Source organism: Carassius auratus, chromosome 46 (assembly GCF_003368295.1).
Source record: "Carassius auratus strain Wakin chromosome 46, ASM336829v1, whole genome shotgun sequence".
Lineage (NCBI taxonomy): Eukaryota > Metazoa > Chordata > Actinopteri > Cypriniformes > Cyprinidae > Carassius > Carassius auratus.
The window spans coordinates 334,014-346,352 of record NC_039288.1 but is presented as its reverse complement, the minus strand read 5'-3'; the positions used below and the strand labels follow the sequence as shown (position 1 = coordinate 346,352).

The following is a 12,339-nucleotide window of genomic DNA, read 5'->3' as shown; positions in this document are numbered from 1 at the left end:
CCAACAGCATCAGTGCGCTCACCACACACCAGCTACAGGTGGAGAGGAGAAAGAGACAGAGCTAATTCTGTGGATAGAGATTATTAGGAGGCCATGATAGACAAGGGTTAGTGGAGGGTATTAAGGCCAGAACACCAGGGTACACCCCTACTCTTTACGAGAAGTGCCATGGGATTTTGAATGACTACAGAGAATCAGGACCTCAGTCTCTGGCGAAGGATGGTGCTTTTTATATTATAGTGTCCCCGTCACTATACTGGGGTGCTAAAACCCACACAGAGCACAGGGTGAGCACCCCTTGCTGGAGTCCCTAACACCAGGAAGTCTCCCATCTAGGTACTGACCACCTCAGCTTCAGTGGGCAAACAGTCTTGGGCTGCAGGGTGATATGCTTGACTGTTTTGGTCTTGCTTTTTCTATGCTCACATTTCCCCTTCCCTGTGTATTCTAGTATTTCCTCTGTTGTTTCATCTAATGTCTTTTCTACAGTGGAAAAATATATATATAATCTTCTTTTTGTCTTCTTGAGTATTTTGTGTTCTGTGTTTTTATTTTCAAGTGAATTTTGGTTTATTCCAACACATTTACATTTTTGCATTAGCAGAAACTTTTAATCCAAAGCGACTGACACAGATAACTTCACATTTTTGTTATAAAGTTCAGGCTGTTTTCATTTTTCCCCCCTGCTTTTTATTTCTGGTTTCTTAATGTTACTATCACAATTTCAGTAAACTCTTTTTTTTGTTCTGTACCACATCATGCCTCATAGTTGTCTTTTAAAATAGTGATAGAGTATATGATAAAAGTTTGAAAGCGGAAAAAATAATGGACAATAAAGCTTTCAATTAATTTGCCATTTAATGGACACAGAAGAACTCAGGACAAGTCAGTCATATGTTTGCTTGTAGGTGTTTTGTCTTCATTCTTCAGCTTTAGTCTTGAAAAAAAAAAAAAAGATAAATTTATTTTAAAAATTAGATTTTATTGAAAATATTTCATAGATTATATGTATAAAAAAGTCATTTTTCTCTAAATAATCATCATCTGTTGTTACCTTCCCAGCTTCACGGCTCTTGGCTCTCAGCTTGTTGACCTGGGACTCGGCGATATCAGCGCGCTCATGAGACTCCTCCAGCTCATTCTGCACCTTCCTGTACCTGGACAGGTGAGTGTTGGCCTGCTCCTCCTGTTAGGATTACACAAGATATCCAACCCCTTTCAGAGCATTGTTCTCATGGCACTGAGTGTATTGAATAGAAAATGTCAAAACACTCAAGACATTGACATTAGACTTACAGCTTCTTCAGCTTGGCGTTTGTAGGCCTTCACTTTCAGCTGTAGCTTGTCTACCAGATCCTGCAGTCGAGTCACATTCTTCTTGTCTTCCTCAGTCTTTGTGTGTGTAATAATTGTTCATGGTCTTGGTTAATCTATGTATATCATCATGAAAGGTGTTAAATATCTAATTCTTGTGTAGTTTTACCTGGTAGGTGAGCTCCTTCACTCTCCTTTCATATTTGCGCACTCCTTTCACAGCTTCTGCACCACGTCTCTGTTCAGCTTCAACTTCAGCCTCCAACTCATGCACCTTCAGTAGAGAGTTATTGTTATCACCTGTCAAATCTCTACCATGGCCAGTTCATCGAAAGGTTTCCCTCTCTAGGTGAACCATGCCCGAGCACCCCCAAAGCCCCAAAGTCTGGTTTGTTTGACTAGTGTGATCGCTCTGTACCGTATCTGAGCACGGTACACTGAACCCTGTCCTGGCCCGCTTGAAGAGGTGAGCCAGAGCATGGTTCAGTTGGGTCATATTTTCTACAAAAAAACATTTATAACTACTTGGAAAGTTAATTTGAGTACTGTTTATAACAGATCTAGTCTTCACCTTATTGATAAACAGTATTTCTACTTTGTGAGTATAAGTGCAAAAATTCCTCCATCACTGTCACCTGTTATAATCGCACTCTGGTTCATCACAAGGCAACCGTTCCTAGTATGAGTTCACCCTAAGTCTGTATTTAGTCTGTAATTTACCCTGGACTCCAGTTTCTGGAGCTGTTTCTTTCCACCCTTCATGGCCAGACTCTCAGCCTCATCCAGACGGTGCTGCAGGTCTTTGACAGTCACCTCCATGTTCTTCTTCATCCTCTCCAGGTGAGCACTGGTGTCCTGCTCCTTCTTCAGCTCCTCAGCCATCATGGCAGCCTGAAATATAAGACAATGGAAATCAGCTTACCAATATAGATAGAATTAGCTTCCATGAATGTTCTCTTTGCTACCACATGCAGCTAAACAAAGTCAAATAACTCTTTCAATTAGAAGAGAGCGACAGACTGCAAACACGCACATCAGTGATGGCCTTCTTGGCCTTCTCCTCTGCATTTCTGGCCTCCTGGACTGCATCATCCACCTCACCTTGAACCTGGATCAGATCAGTCTCAAGCTTCTTCTTGGTGTTAATAAGACTCGTATTCTGCAGGATTTAAGCAGATAGTTTAGTGTATATTTAACTAAAACATTATCATGTTACCTGAATTTGTTGTTAGTATTTAATCATCTTTAGTACTTGTGAGTGCAGCAGTCCCACGCGTTCGCTGGCATCCACCAGCTCCTGCTCAGCCACTTTGCGGCCTCTCTCTGTTTGCTCCAGTGCAGCTCTCAGCTCCTCAATCTCTGCTTGCATCAGGCCATTCCTGCGCTCCACCATGGCCACCTGCTCCTTCATGTCCTCCTGTCCTCTGACAGCTTCATCAAGGTGCAGTTGGGCATCCTGTGGAAATGTACTTTCTTTGTTAGTTGCATGTCAAGCTTCAGTTATTTCGTGTATCATATTCATATTAGAAAATATGTAAACTCCTCATTCTACAGAGAGATACCTTGAGTTGTCCTTGGACGTTCCTGAGCTGTTTCTGGGCCTCAGCAGCCTGGCGGTTGGCATGACTCAACTGGACCTCCATCTCATTCAGATCTCCCTCCATCTTCTTTTTGACTCTCAGGGCATCGTTTCTGCTCCTGATCTCAGAGTCCAGAGTGCTCTGCATGGAATCCATCACTCTTTGGCTGTTCCTCTTGATCTGTTCTATCTCCTCATCCTTCTCTGCCAGCTTCCTGTCAATCTCGCTCTTCACCTGGTTCAGCTCCAGCTGCACACGGAGAATCTTGGACTCTTCATGCTCCAGGGTGGCCTGCAAGGCAAAAAATAAATAATTGACTTACATTTAAAACTTGTCAAAAATGTACTTTATGCCTCCAGAGTTATGGAAGTACATTTGTGATTGTTTAAGAAGGAAATAATTACATTAAGTTTTTGAACCACTACATGTACAATATTTTAATATTGTTCAAAGCACTGGTGTGATGTTATTGTAGCAAAGGAATGTCACCTCTGCTTCTTCGAGTGCAGTCTGGATCTCTACTTTCTCAGACTCCACTGTCTTCTTGGCTTTCTCTAACTCATGAATGCACTTTCCGGTCTCTCCAAGCTGCTCAGAGAGGTCAGAAATCTCCTCTGAAAGTATTTAAAAATCAATTGTACATCATTTTCTGTTTTTAAATGCATCTCTGTTCTTTAAAATCTTTGCTGTAAAAATAAAAGTGCCATTTACGTTGCAGATTCTTGTTCTCCCTCTTCAGGGTCTCGAGGTGGTCAAGAGCTTCTTCATAAGAGTTCTTCATTTTGAAAAGCTCAGTGCTGAGAGAACGAGCTTCTTTCTGAGCAGCTTCTAGTTCAGCCTGGCTTTCCTCATACTTCTGCTTCCACTCTGCTAGGACCTGAAGAAGAAATGTAGTCATTGTTAACTAGCCAAGTCCATGGTTCAAGGTTTGGATTTGAAGATTATCCACATCTTTCTTACCTTATCAAAGTTTCTCTGCTTCTTGTCAAGGTTGGCAGCCAGTGCATTTGCCCTCTCCCCATCAATCATAAGGTCCTCCACTTCACCCTGCAGTCTCTGTTTGGTCTTTTCCAGAGAGGCACACTTGGAGCTCACTGCCTCAATGGATTCTTCAGCATCCTGCAGACGCTGTGCCAGCTTTTTCCTGAAGAAAGTGGAATGAAATGATGAAATCTTACTAATATTTGTGATATTATATGTAGGGAACTGAAGACTGTTTTCTTTGCTGTATTTACTTGGCTTCCTCAAGCTCTTCAGTGCGTTGGATGGCATCCGTCTCATATTTGGCTCTCCACTGGGCCACCTCACTGTTGGCTTTAGACATTCCCCGCTGGAGTTCAGTTTTGGCCTCCTGCTCCTCCTCGTACTGCTCTCGGAGCAAGTCACAGTCATGACGGGCAGACTGAACCGCATGGGCCAGAGCATTCTTGGCCTATAGGGCGGCACATTTGGGGATTTTTAAAACACCCTTGGATTTAAAAATCATTTTATTTAGAAATAATTTATCAAAACAAAATAATATGTGCAACTCTACCTTGACTTCTTCCTCAACATGTCTTTTAAGATCTTCAATTTGCTGAGTAAAAGCCTGTTTTCCTCTAGTTAACTGTGAAACAAGTGCTTCTTTCTCTTCCAGCTGACGGCTAAATTCACCTTAGAAACAAGTTACAAATATTAGCATGAAATATAATAACAGAATATTTTAACTCAATTTTGTTTTAAGATTTTTTAAGTGTAGCTTAGTCTCTTACCATTTTCAGTCTGAAGTCTTGCTCGTTGTGCATTCATGTCGTTCAACTGGCGACTATTTTCATCACTTTTGGCCTTGATTTCACTCAGCTGGTCTTCAAGAGTGCGGCACATCTTCTCTAAATTACCCTAAAGAGATAAGAGATTATATGAATATGTTTGCAAAGATGATTTTGTACTTATTAATGATAATCTAGTGACTTTACCTTTGCTTTAGCCACAGCCTCCATGTTGCTTGACAAATCATCAATCTCCATCTTGTATTCACTCTTCTCCTTCTCCAGCTTCTGCTTGACCCGCTGGAGGTTGTCGATCTGTTCTCCGAGCTCAGACACACTGTCTGCCTGCTTCTTTCGGAGAGCTGCAGCTGTAGCTTCATGCTGCAAGGTAGACTCTTCCAGATCGCGACGCATCTTCTGGAACTCAGCTTCACGCTTCTTGTTCATCTCAATCTGAGCAGCAGTGGCACCACCAGCTTCCTCAAGCCTCTCGCTGATCTCTTCAAGTTCCCTGGAAAGATCAGCTCTCTGCTTCTCCACTTTGGCACGAGCAGATCGCTCTGCCTCAATTTCTTCTTCCAGCTCCTCGATACGGGCCTAAATAAATAAAAAAAGACTTCTTTACTGACATTTGTAACGTGGATTTTCCAGCTATGCAACCACTTCATAATTTCACATCAGAAATATTAGAGCTTGTGTTACCTGAAGTTCTTTGATCTTCTTCTGAAGCTGTGCTCCCAAAGACTGTTCATCCTCTATCTTGCTGAGAAACTGACTTATCTCAAAGTCCTTCCTGTTTTTTAAAGTGTTGTTTTGTTAAATGTGCCAAATACTTATTTTGTGTAATTATGTTAAGTTCAAAATCTGACGGCCACTCACTTTTTGATCTTCTCATCTGATTGCTGTTTTTCATTCTCCAGGTCCATTAAGGACTCCTGGGCCAGTTTCAGATCACCCTCAAGCTTCCTCTTGACTCTCTCGAGGTCCATACGGAGCTTCTTCTCTTGCTCCAATGAGCCCTCAAGCTATTGTTAAACAAACTGGAGCATTAAAATCTGGTATAGTGCAACACATTTGATTTCTTGGTCATGGTCTTATTCTTATGTCAAACATCTTACATCGTCCACTTGCTGCTCAAGCTTTGTCTTAGCTTTAGTCAGAGTGTTGACTTTGTCTTCCTCTGCCTGAAGGTCATCAAGAGTCTGCTGGTGTGCCTCTTGGAGGGCTTTCTTCTCTTTGGTCAGCTTAGCAATGCTCTCATCTTGAGAGGCCATCTCCTCCGTCAGGTTTTTCACCTAAATGGAAACATTGATTACTGCTTTCTTTATCAAGAGCCTGAATCACAATCTGCGATATATACATATATAAAAGACTGACTTTATTCTCTGTTGCATGTTTCTCCTTCACCACTTTTGCCAAGGTGAGCTCCAGGTCATCGATGTCTTTCTTCAGCTCGGAGCATTCGTCCTCCAGTTTCCTCTTCTTGGCAGTAAGTTCAGCATTGATTTCCTCCTCATCCTCCAGTCTCTCGTTTGTCTCTTTGAGTTTGCCCTCGAGCTGGATCTTGCTTTTGATGAGCCCTTCACATCTCTCTTCAGCATCAGAGAGGTTTTCAGATTCCTGTTCATTGACATGGATATAGTTAATGACTTATGTTCATAGCTGTAGGATCATATTGGGATAAATAAGAGCTGAAATACTCACAGAAGTTACTTGCAGTAGAAGATCATTTTTCTCCTGAACAATTGACACCATTTTCTCCTCAAGCTCCTTCTTTTTAGCTAATGCCTTTGTTAAATCTTCTTTCATTTTCTCAAAGTTCTCCTTCATTGATGCCATTTCTTTTTCACTCTCTGCACTCTTCAGAAGAGGCTTGATCTTGAAGTACACCTTCATCCATGGCCAATGTTTCACATTCATGAATGAGCGGATGTTGTATTGGATGGAAAAAATTGACTCCCTGTGTAAATTGTAATCAGTAAATCAGCCTTTATCATGCTGTGCTACTAGACAGTTGTGTTCCCAACATTATTGTAAGTTGTACCTCCTCTCCATCATTTTGACAAACTCCTTCCTCGTGACATATCCTCGGGCCAGAGCCTGAGTCATGGTAACCAGATTTACTAGTTTCTCATCTCTCATCTCCTCAAGAGCACCCAACAGACCAGCTTTGAAGAACACCTACAAGAACATTTGGAATATATTAAAGACGTAGCGTTGAAGAAGCCAGTAAGTCCTTTTCAGAGTAGATGTGGCCTGGAATACACTATATGGCCCTAATAATAATTGAGTAATAATAATTGAAAAATCTATTATGTTCTATATTACAGTGAAGAATGACATTTGAAACCATTCTGTCCTTTCTTTTTTGATGTAACAGTTTGAGGAGGCAGTTTTTTGTGTAATCTGGTGTGGAATAACTTGACTGGTACAAAGCCTAGACCTAAACGCATATTCAAAAGTTTTAGGCCTTCCTTCCTTGGACTGTTGCAGGACAATTGGAGGGACTGAATCTTCTACAATATCATTGTACTGTAGCAGAGTCAAAAATGAGAAGGAAAGAGTTGAAAATGTTCAGTCCACATGGTGTATTTGGTGAACAGCTCACCTTGGTGTGTCCAAATTTGTATTGGGTGTGGTCAACATCAATAGAGCCCAAGAGTTTCTCTGTAGCCTTTTTGTTGTCAATGAAATGTCCCTCAGGGATGACGCTAGCATTTAATATTTTATATCTAGAGGACATTTAGGGGAGAGTAGTATTCTTGTGAAATAAGGAAATTAAGATTAGATGATACACCCTCTCTAAGTAAGTATCTTTACCTCTGCTTGAAGTCACCGTAGTGGATTCTGCTTGGGAAACCCTTCCTGCAGATTCTGATGCCCTCCAGCACACCATTACACCTGAGCTGGTGGATAACCAGGAAGTTCTCCATCAGACCTGAAATGCAAATGTTCTTAAGGTTTCAGGTGTTGTTTCAAAACTGTGATGCATTTGAGTCTTCAAGGATCAAGATTACCTGGAGTCTTGGATTCATTAGGAATCAAGCAGCGCACAAAGTGAGGGTGAGTGCTCCTCAGGTTAGTCATCAGCTTAGCCAAGTTCTCCTGTGGAAATATTTGTAATTAATCTAATCTGCAATGGTGAAACAATTCACAAACTTCAAGAGAATCAGAGAGAATCTGTTTACCCTAAAAAGTGCAGACACCGTCTGGAAGGAACCACCCTTCTTCTTGCCTGCTTTCTTTCCACCTCCCTCTGTTTTATATCAATGACAGAAGGTTTTTAGTTTTTTTTGTCTTGCTTTCCATTAACCCCTTCAACAAATCTCTATTGACATCTTGTTGAATCTAACTGTTCTCTTGCATAGACATACTTCTTATTTTAAAACTCCAAAACCTGTGATCACATCGTTTGTTGCATTCTGATTATCTCATTTCTTTTTATATAGGTTTTTTATACAATAAGGTGTCTTGTACATAATTCAAACACAAAGGAACTGAGGAAATGCAGATGTTTATACCTTCTGGCACAGCGACATACAGCAAGGCCAGCACTTTGAGTGCTGACTTTTGGTAAAGTTGCACAACTGAGTCGTTCAGTGGATCCTTGTTCTTTTCCAGCCAGCCAGTAATGTTGTAGTCCACAGTGCCGGCGTAGTGCACCAGAGAGAAGTGGGCTTCTGCCTTGCCTTTGGCAGGCTTGGGCTTCTGGAAAGCTGCACATTTGCCCAGATGCTGGTCATGCAGCTTGTTTTTGAAGCTTGAGTCTGTAGCCTTTGGGAACATGCACTCCTCTTCAAGGATGGAGAAGATGCCCATTGGCTGTTGAAGAAATATTCACACTCAAGTACAGGCACAAGTGAGAATAGTAATATTTATTTACCGAATATCCTCTTACCTTCTCAATGAGTTCAATGCAGGCAGCCAAGTCCATCCCAAAGTCAATGAACGCCCATTCAATGCCTTCTTTCTTGTACTCCTCTTGCTCCAGAACGAACATGGTGTGGTTGAAGAACTGTTGCAGTTTCTCATTTGTGAAGTTAATGCAAAGCTGCTCCAAGCTATTGTACTGATAATTCAAAAGAAGCAATTATTTCAACTGACTGTTGTCTTTTATGTCTTGATTCTTTCAGACACATTAATGACTGATACTCACATCAAATATCTCAAATCCAGCGATGTCCAGCACACCGATGTAGAACTCTCTAGGATTCGTCGTGTTCAACATCTCATTGATACGGACGACCATCCACAAGAACATTTTCTCATAGACAGACTTGCAGAGTGCAGAGACTGCATTGTTCACCTGAGAAATTCAAAGGTCAGTGTAGATAATAAGATTACCCTTACTTCTCACGATGACTATGTCTGAGACATTTCTCACTGTATCCACAAGTTAAATGTGTTGATGAAGTCTTCACCTGTGGTACTGTCTGGCCTTTGGTCACCATCTCATTCCCGACCTTCACTCTGGGGTAACACAGAGCTTTCAGCATGTCAGCGGAGTTGATGCCCATGAGGTAGGCGATTTTATCAGCCGCTAAGGAAGCAGAGTTTTATGCATTATTGTTGATAATTAAGTCACTGTTTATATGTTCATCTGTGCTAAAATGTGATCTTACCCTCATTGCCGTCAGGTTCGGCCTGCTCCTCTCTCTGCTTCTGTTTGAACTTCATGGCCCCATGATGCATCACAGCACCTGTCAGCTTGTAGATGCTGATCTTCTCATCAGCAGTGAAGCCCAGAATGTCTATAGCAGTCTGTTTTTACACAGACCAAATAAATCAATGGTTTATTGGAGTATTTCATACTGTCATGCAGTATTCAGTTCAAACTGGTGATTTTCTGATGTTTGTTTGCTCAGAAATGTTGCATAAAATCTAAAAATACTACTACTACTAATAATGATATTGCAGTTGTCCACATACATCTGTGGCAATGAACTCCTCCACATCATCGATGCTCTTGACAGTGATTTCACCCTGGCTGATCATTGGATAGTCGTAAGGGTTGGTGGAGATGAGCAGGGCCTCTGTAAAGAGTTGAAGTGCAGTATATTGCCAGTGCTCTCAAACATAGAAATAAGTGAAAACACAATCCTGTAGATTTCTCACCGAGCAGCTCTGGCTTGTGTCCAGTCATGAGCTGGTAGAAGATGTGATAGCTCCTCTCAGCAGACAGCTGGAATGTTACCCTTGACTTTTCCAGCAGATCTTTCCACGAAAAAAAAAGACATTGTGTTTAATTGATTAACCCACATCTTAGCCTTCAAATAAAATGTTTTTCTTAAAACAGTGTTGACTCACAAGTTTCAATATCTGCTTTGGCCAGTTTACCAGTGGTCCCAAAGTGAATCCTGATGAATTTACCCTAGATTGAAATCATTGATAAAAGCTCAACTGTTTGCCTGCTTTGAAATTGAAAATGTATGATGTTATTAATGATGATTCATAGGTGCAACTTACAAAACGAGAGGAGTTGTCGTTCCTTATAGTCTTGGCGTTACCATAAGCCTCCAGCAGAGGGTTGGCTGCAATGATCTGGTCCTCCAGAGATCCCTAGATGTAATTGTAGCACAGTGGAGAGTCAGGAGGTGAATCACAAACACTGTCATCAATAACATCGTCTAGAAAAGGGATTCACTAACCTGCATTTTTCCAGAGGCAGACTCTGTCTTCTTTGGACCAGCCATCGCAACAGTTGCAAAGTACTGAATGACACGTTTTGTGTTCACAGTCTTTCCTGCACCGGATTCTCCACTGGAGATATATACCAGATCATCATTTAATCATGAATCTTTTACTGATTTACAATTATAACTGAAAAACTTCAGGTTGTGTCAGCAGAAGAATATTTACTCACGTAATCAGGATAGACTGATTCTCACGATCTGAAATTAAACCGTGAAATGTTAACAGGATTAACTTTTTCCTTTTAGCATTGGTATTGTTTTAATAGGTGTCACCATTTTTTTAAATATTCATATAAGTGCATATAGAAGAAGGTAACTTTTAATACAATAATGTAAAATAATGGTTATGAAGCACTCACTGACTGAACATTAATTTGTACTTTATCACTCAGTTTCCTCAGCTTAAAAACTTAATTTAGGTATCGTTTACTAAGAAGTTGTTAACTAAAGTCTTTCATATATACATACGATTTGGATTTAGCTTTTCTACGAACTCTGCCAAAACAGCAATTTATAGACAATGAGTTATTGCTTCACACTAGATATTATAAAGTGTATTTTCTCAGTGACTGCTGGAGTGCACTCACCAGTGAGCATGAACTGGTAGGCGTTGTCAGAGATGGAGAAGATGTGAGGTGGGGCTTCAATCCTCTTTTTGCCTCTGTATCCAGCCACAACAATCGCGTCGTACACTGGGAGCCATTTGTATGGATTGACAGTGGCACAGAACAAGCCAGAGTAGGTCTGAAATGGAGATCGTCCAGTTTTACAGTGTTGCTGCCCTATTCCAGGAATAAATGATGATGTACTTACATAGATCATCCATGCTGCGTAACGCTCTTTGAGGTTAAACAGCACAGAAGGCTCATTGAGGTGGGTCATCATGGCCATGTCCTCCATTTTGTCAAACTTGGGAGGATTCATTTGGAAGATATCATCTTCTTTTACTGTGACAGTCTGTAATGAACATTGTTTCATTATTTAAGAGAAAACACAAGCACTGTAACATATCAAAAGGTTTTTTTTCAATCTATGCTACTTACTTTCCCACAGTGAGTTTTGACGGTAGCTTTGCCACCCTCTCTACTAACAAGAGTACTTTTCAAGTACATCTCCGCTGCATCTGTCACGAAGAATGCTGTTTTGGCGTCGAAGGGGGCGGTCTGAGCCTCGATTCGCTCTTTCTCTGGCTTCCGGAGGTAAATGGCCGCCTGGCCGAAACACTCCATTTCACCATCTCCCATGATTGTACTTCACTGTGGAGCACAACAGACATCACCATGATGATAAACTTCATTAGATTCACTTTCTGATTCTCAATGTCTAACTGTCAACTCTAACGCTCCTAAAACATTCCCATCAGTGAAACCTCCAAACAGATCATAATGTCACCATCAGTTGGGAACTTCTTTACCTTCTGTTACACTCAGATAGAAATCTCAGCTGTCCAGTTCAGGATTCTGAAGAAAAAGAATAAGATAAATGACTAAATAATAGTTATACAGATAGATAGATAGATAGATAGATAGATAGATAGATAGTGTGACTCACCAGTTTTGATGTCAACTGTGCTTCAATCAGAGCTTGTCATTTATATAGTATCTTTACTGAAGACTCAGCTGAACTGTCCGGCTGGATTTGGTAATGTTATTCTACATGGTTTATGATGATGCATCTCAGTCCTGGTGGAAAATAGCAACATGTTGGCCTTCATTTGACCTTCATTTGTTTTTTTGGTTTGCTGGGGCATGTCGTATTTTAATTATTCTCATGGGTTACATCGACTGAACAGCTTTTCTATACTTACATTCATTTACATTTACATTTAGTCATTTAGCAGATGCTTTTATCCAAAGCGACTTACAAACGAGGACAATAAAAGCAGTCAAAGCTACTTTCAAAAATCAGTCAAAAAATCATGATATTGATACTGTATGTTTTAATTTTAAAGCAATCACATATCAATCATAGATATTTGGATGATCCAGCCTGTTTTCTTATGTT

General features: G+C 40.8%; 1 protein-coding gene across 1 annotated transcript; it reads right to left on the bottom strand.

Annotated features, from left to right (window-relative positions):
• Positions 1–839: 839 nt before the first annotated feature.
• On the bottom strand, positions 840–11,795 carry LOC113063798 (myosin heavy chain, fast skeletal muscle-like). The gene is made up of 40 exons (XM_026234124.1): positions 11,750–11,795; positions 11,379–11,591; positions 11,149–11,292; positions 10,923–11,079; positions 10,506–10,533; positions 10,291–10,402; positions 10,109–10,201; positions 9,950–10,013; positions 9,758–9,856; positions 9,572–9,675; positions 9,265–9,403; positions 9,064–9,182; positions 8,799–8,948; positions 8,541–8,711; positions 8,164–8,464; positions 7,831–7,898; positions 7,660–7,747; positions 7,463–7,580; positions 7,251–7,374; positions 6,687–6,823; positions 6,347–6,602; positions 6,020–6,262; positions 5,761–5,937; positions 5,522–5,667; positions 5,345–5,435; positions 4,850–5,239; positions 4,646–4,772; positions 4,429–4,547; positions 4,130–4,326; positions 3,855–4,038; positions 3,606–3,771; positions 3,384–3,508; positions 2,877–3,185; positions 2,567–2,770; positions 2,348–2,473; positions 2,035–2,205; positions 1,484–1,588; positions 1,297–1,392; positions 1,055–1,186; positions 840–937 (listed from the first exon to the last, which is right to left on the bottom strand). The coding sequence occupies exons 2-40, from the start codon at positions 11,577–11,579 to the stop codon at positions 920–922; spliced, it is 5,799 nt and encodes a 1,932-aa protein (XP_026089909.1). The 5' UTR covers positions 11,580–11,591; positions 11,750–11,795; the 3' UTR covers positions 840–919.
• Positions 11,796–12,339: the final 544 nt, after the last annotated feature.

Coding starts and splice junctions, on each gene's coding strand:
- LOC113063798 (XM_026234124.1), bottom strand. CDS start 11,579: ATGGGAGATGGTGAAATGGAGTGTTTCGGCCAGGCGGCCATTTACCTC. Junction 9,676..9,757: donor ACACAAGCCAGAGCTGCTCG/GTGAGAAATCTA, acceptor AACTCTTTACAG/AGGCCCTGCTCATCTCCACC. Junction 4,039..4,129: donor GAAGAGCTTGAGGAAGCCAA/GTAAATACAGCA, acceptor CACTTTCTTCAG/GAAAAAGCTGGCACAGCGTC.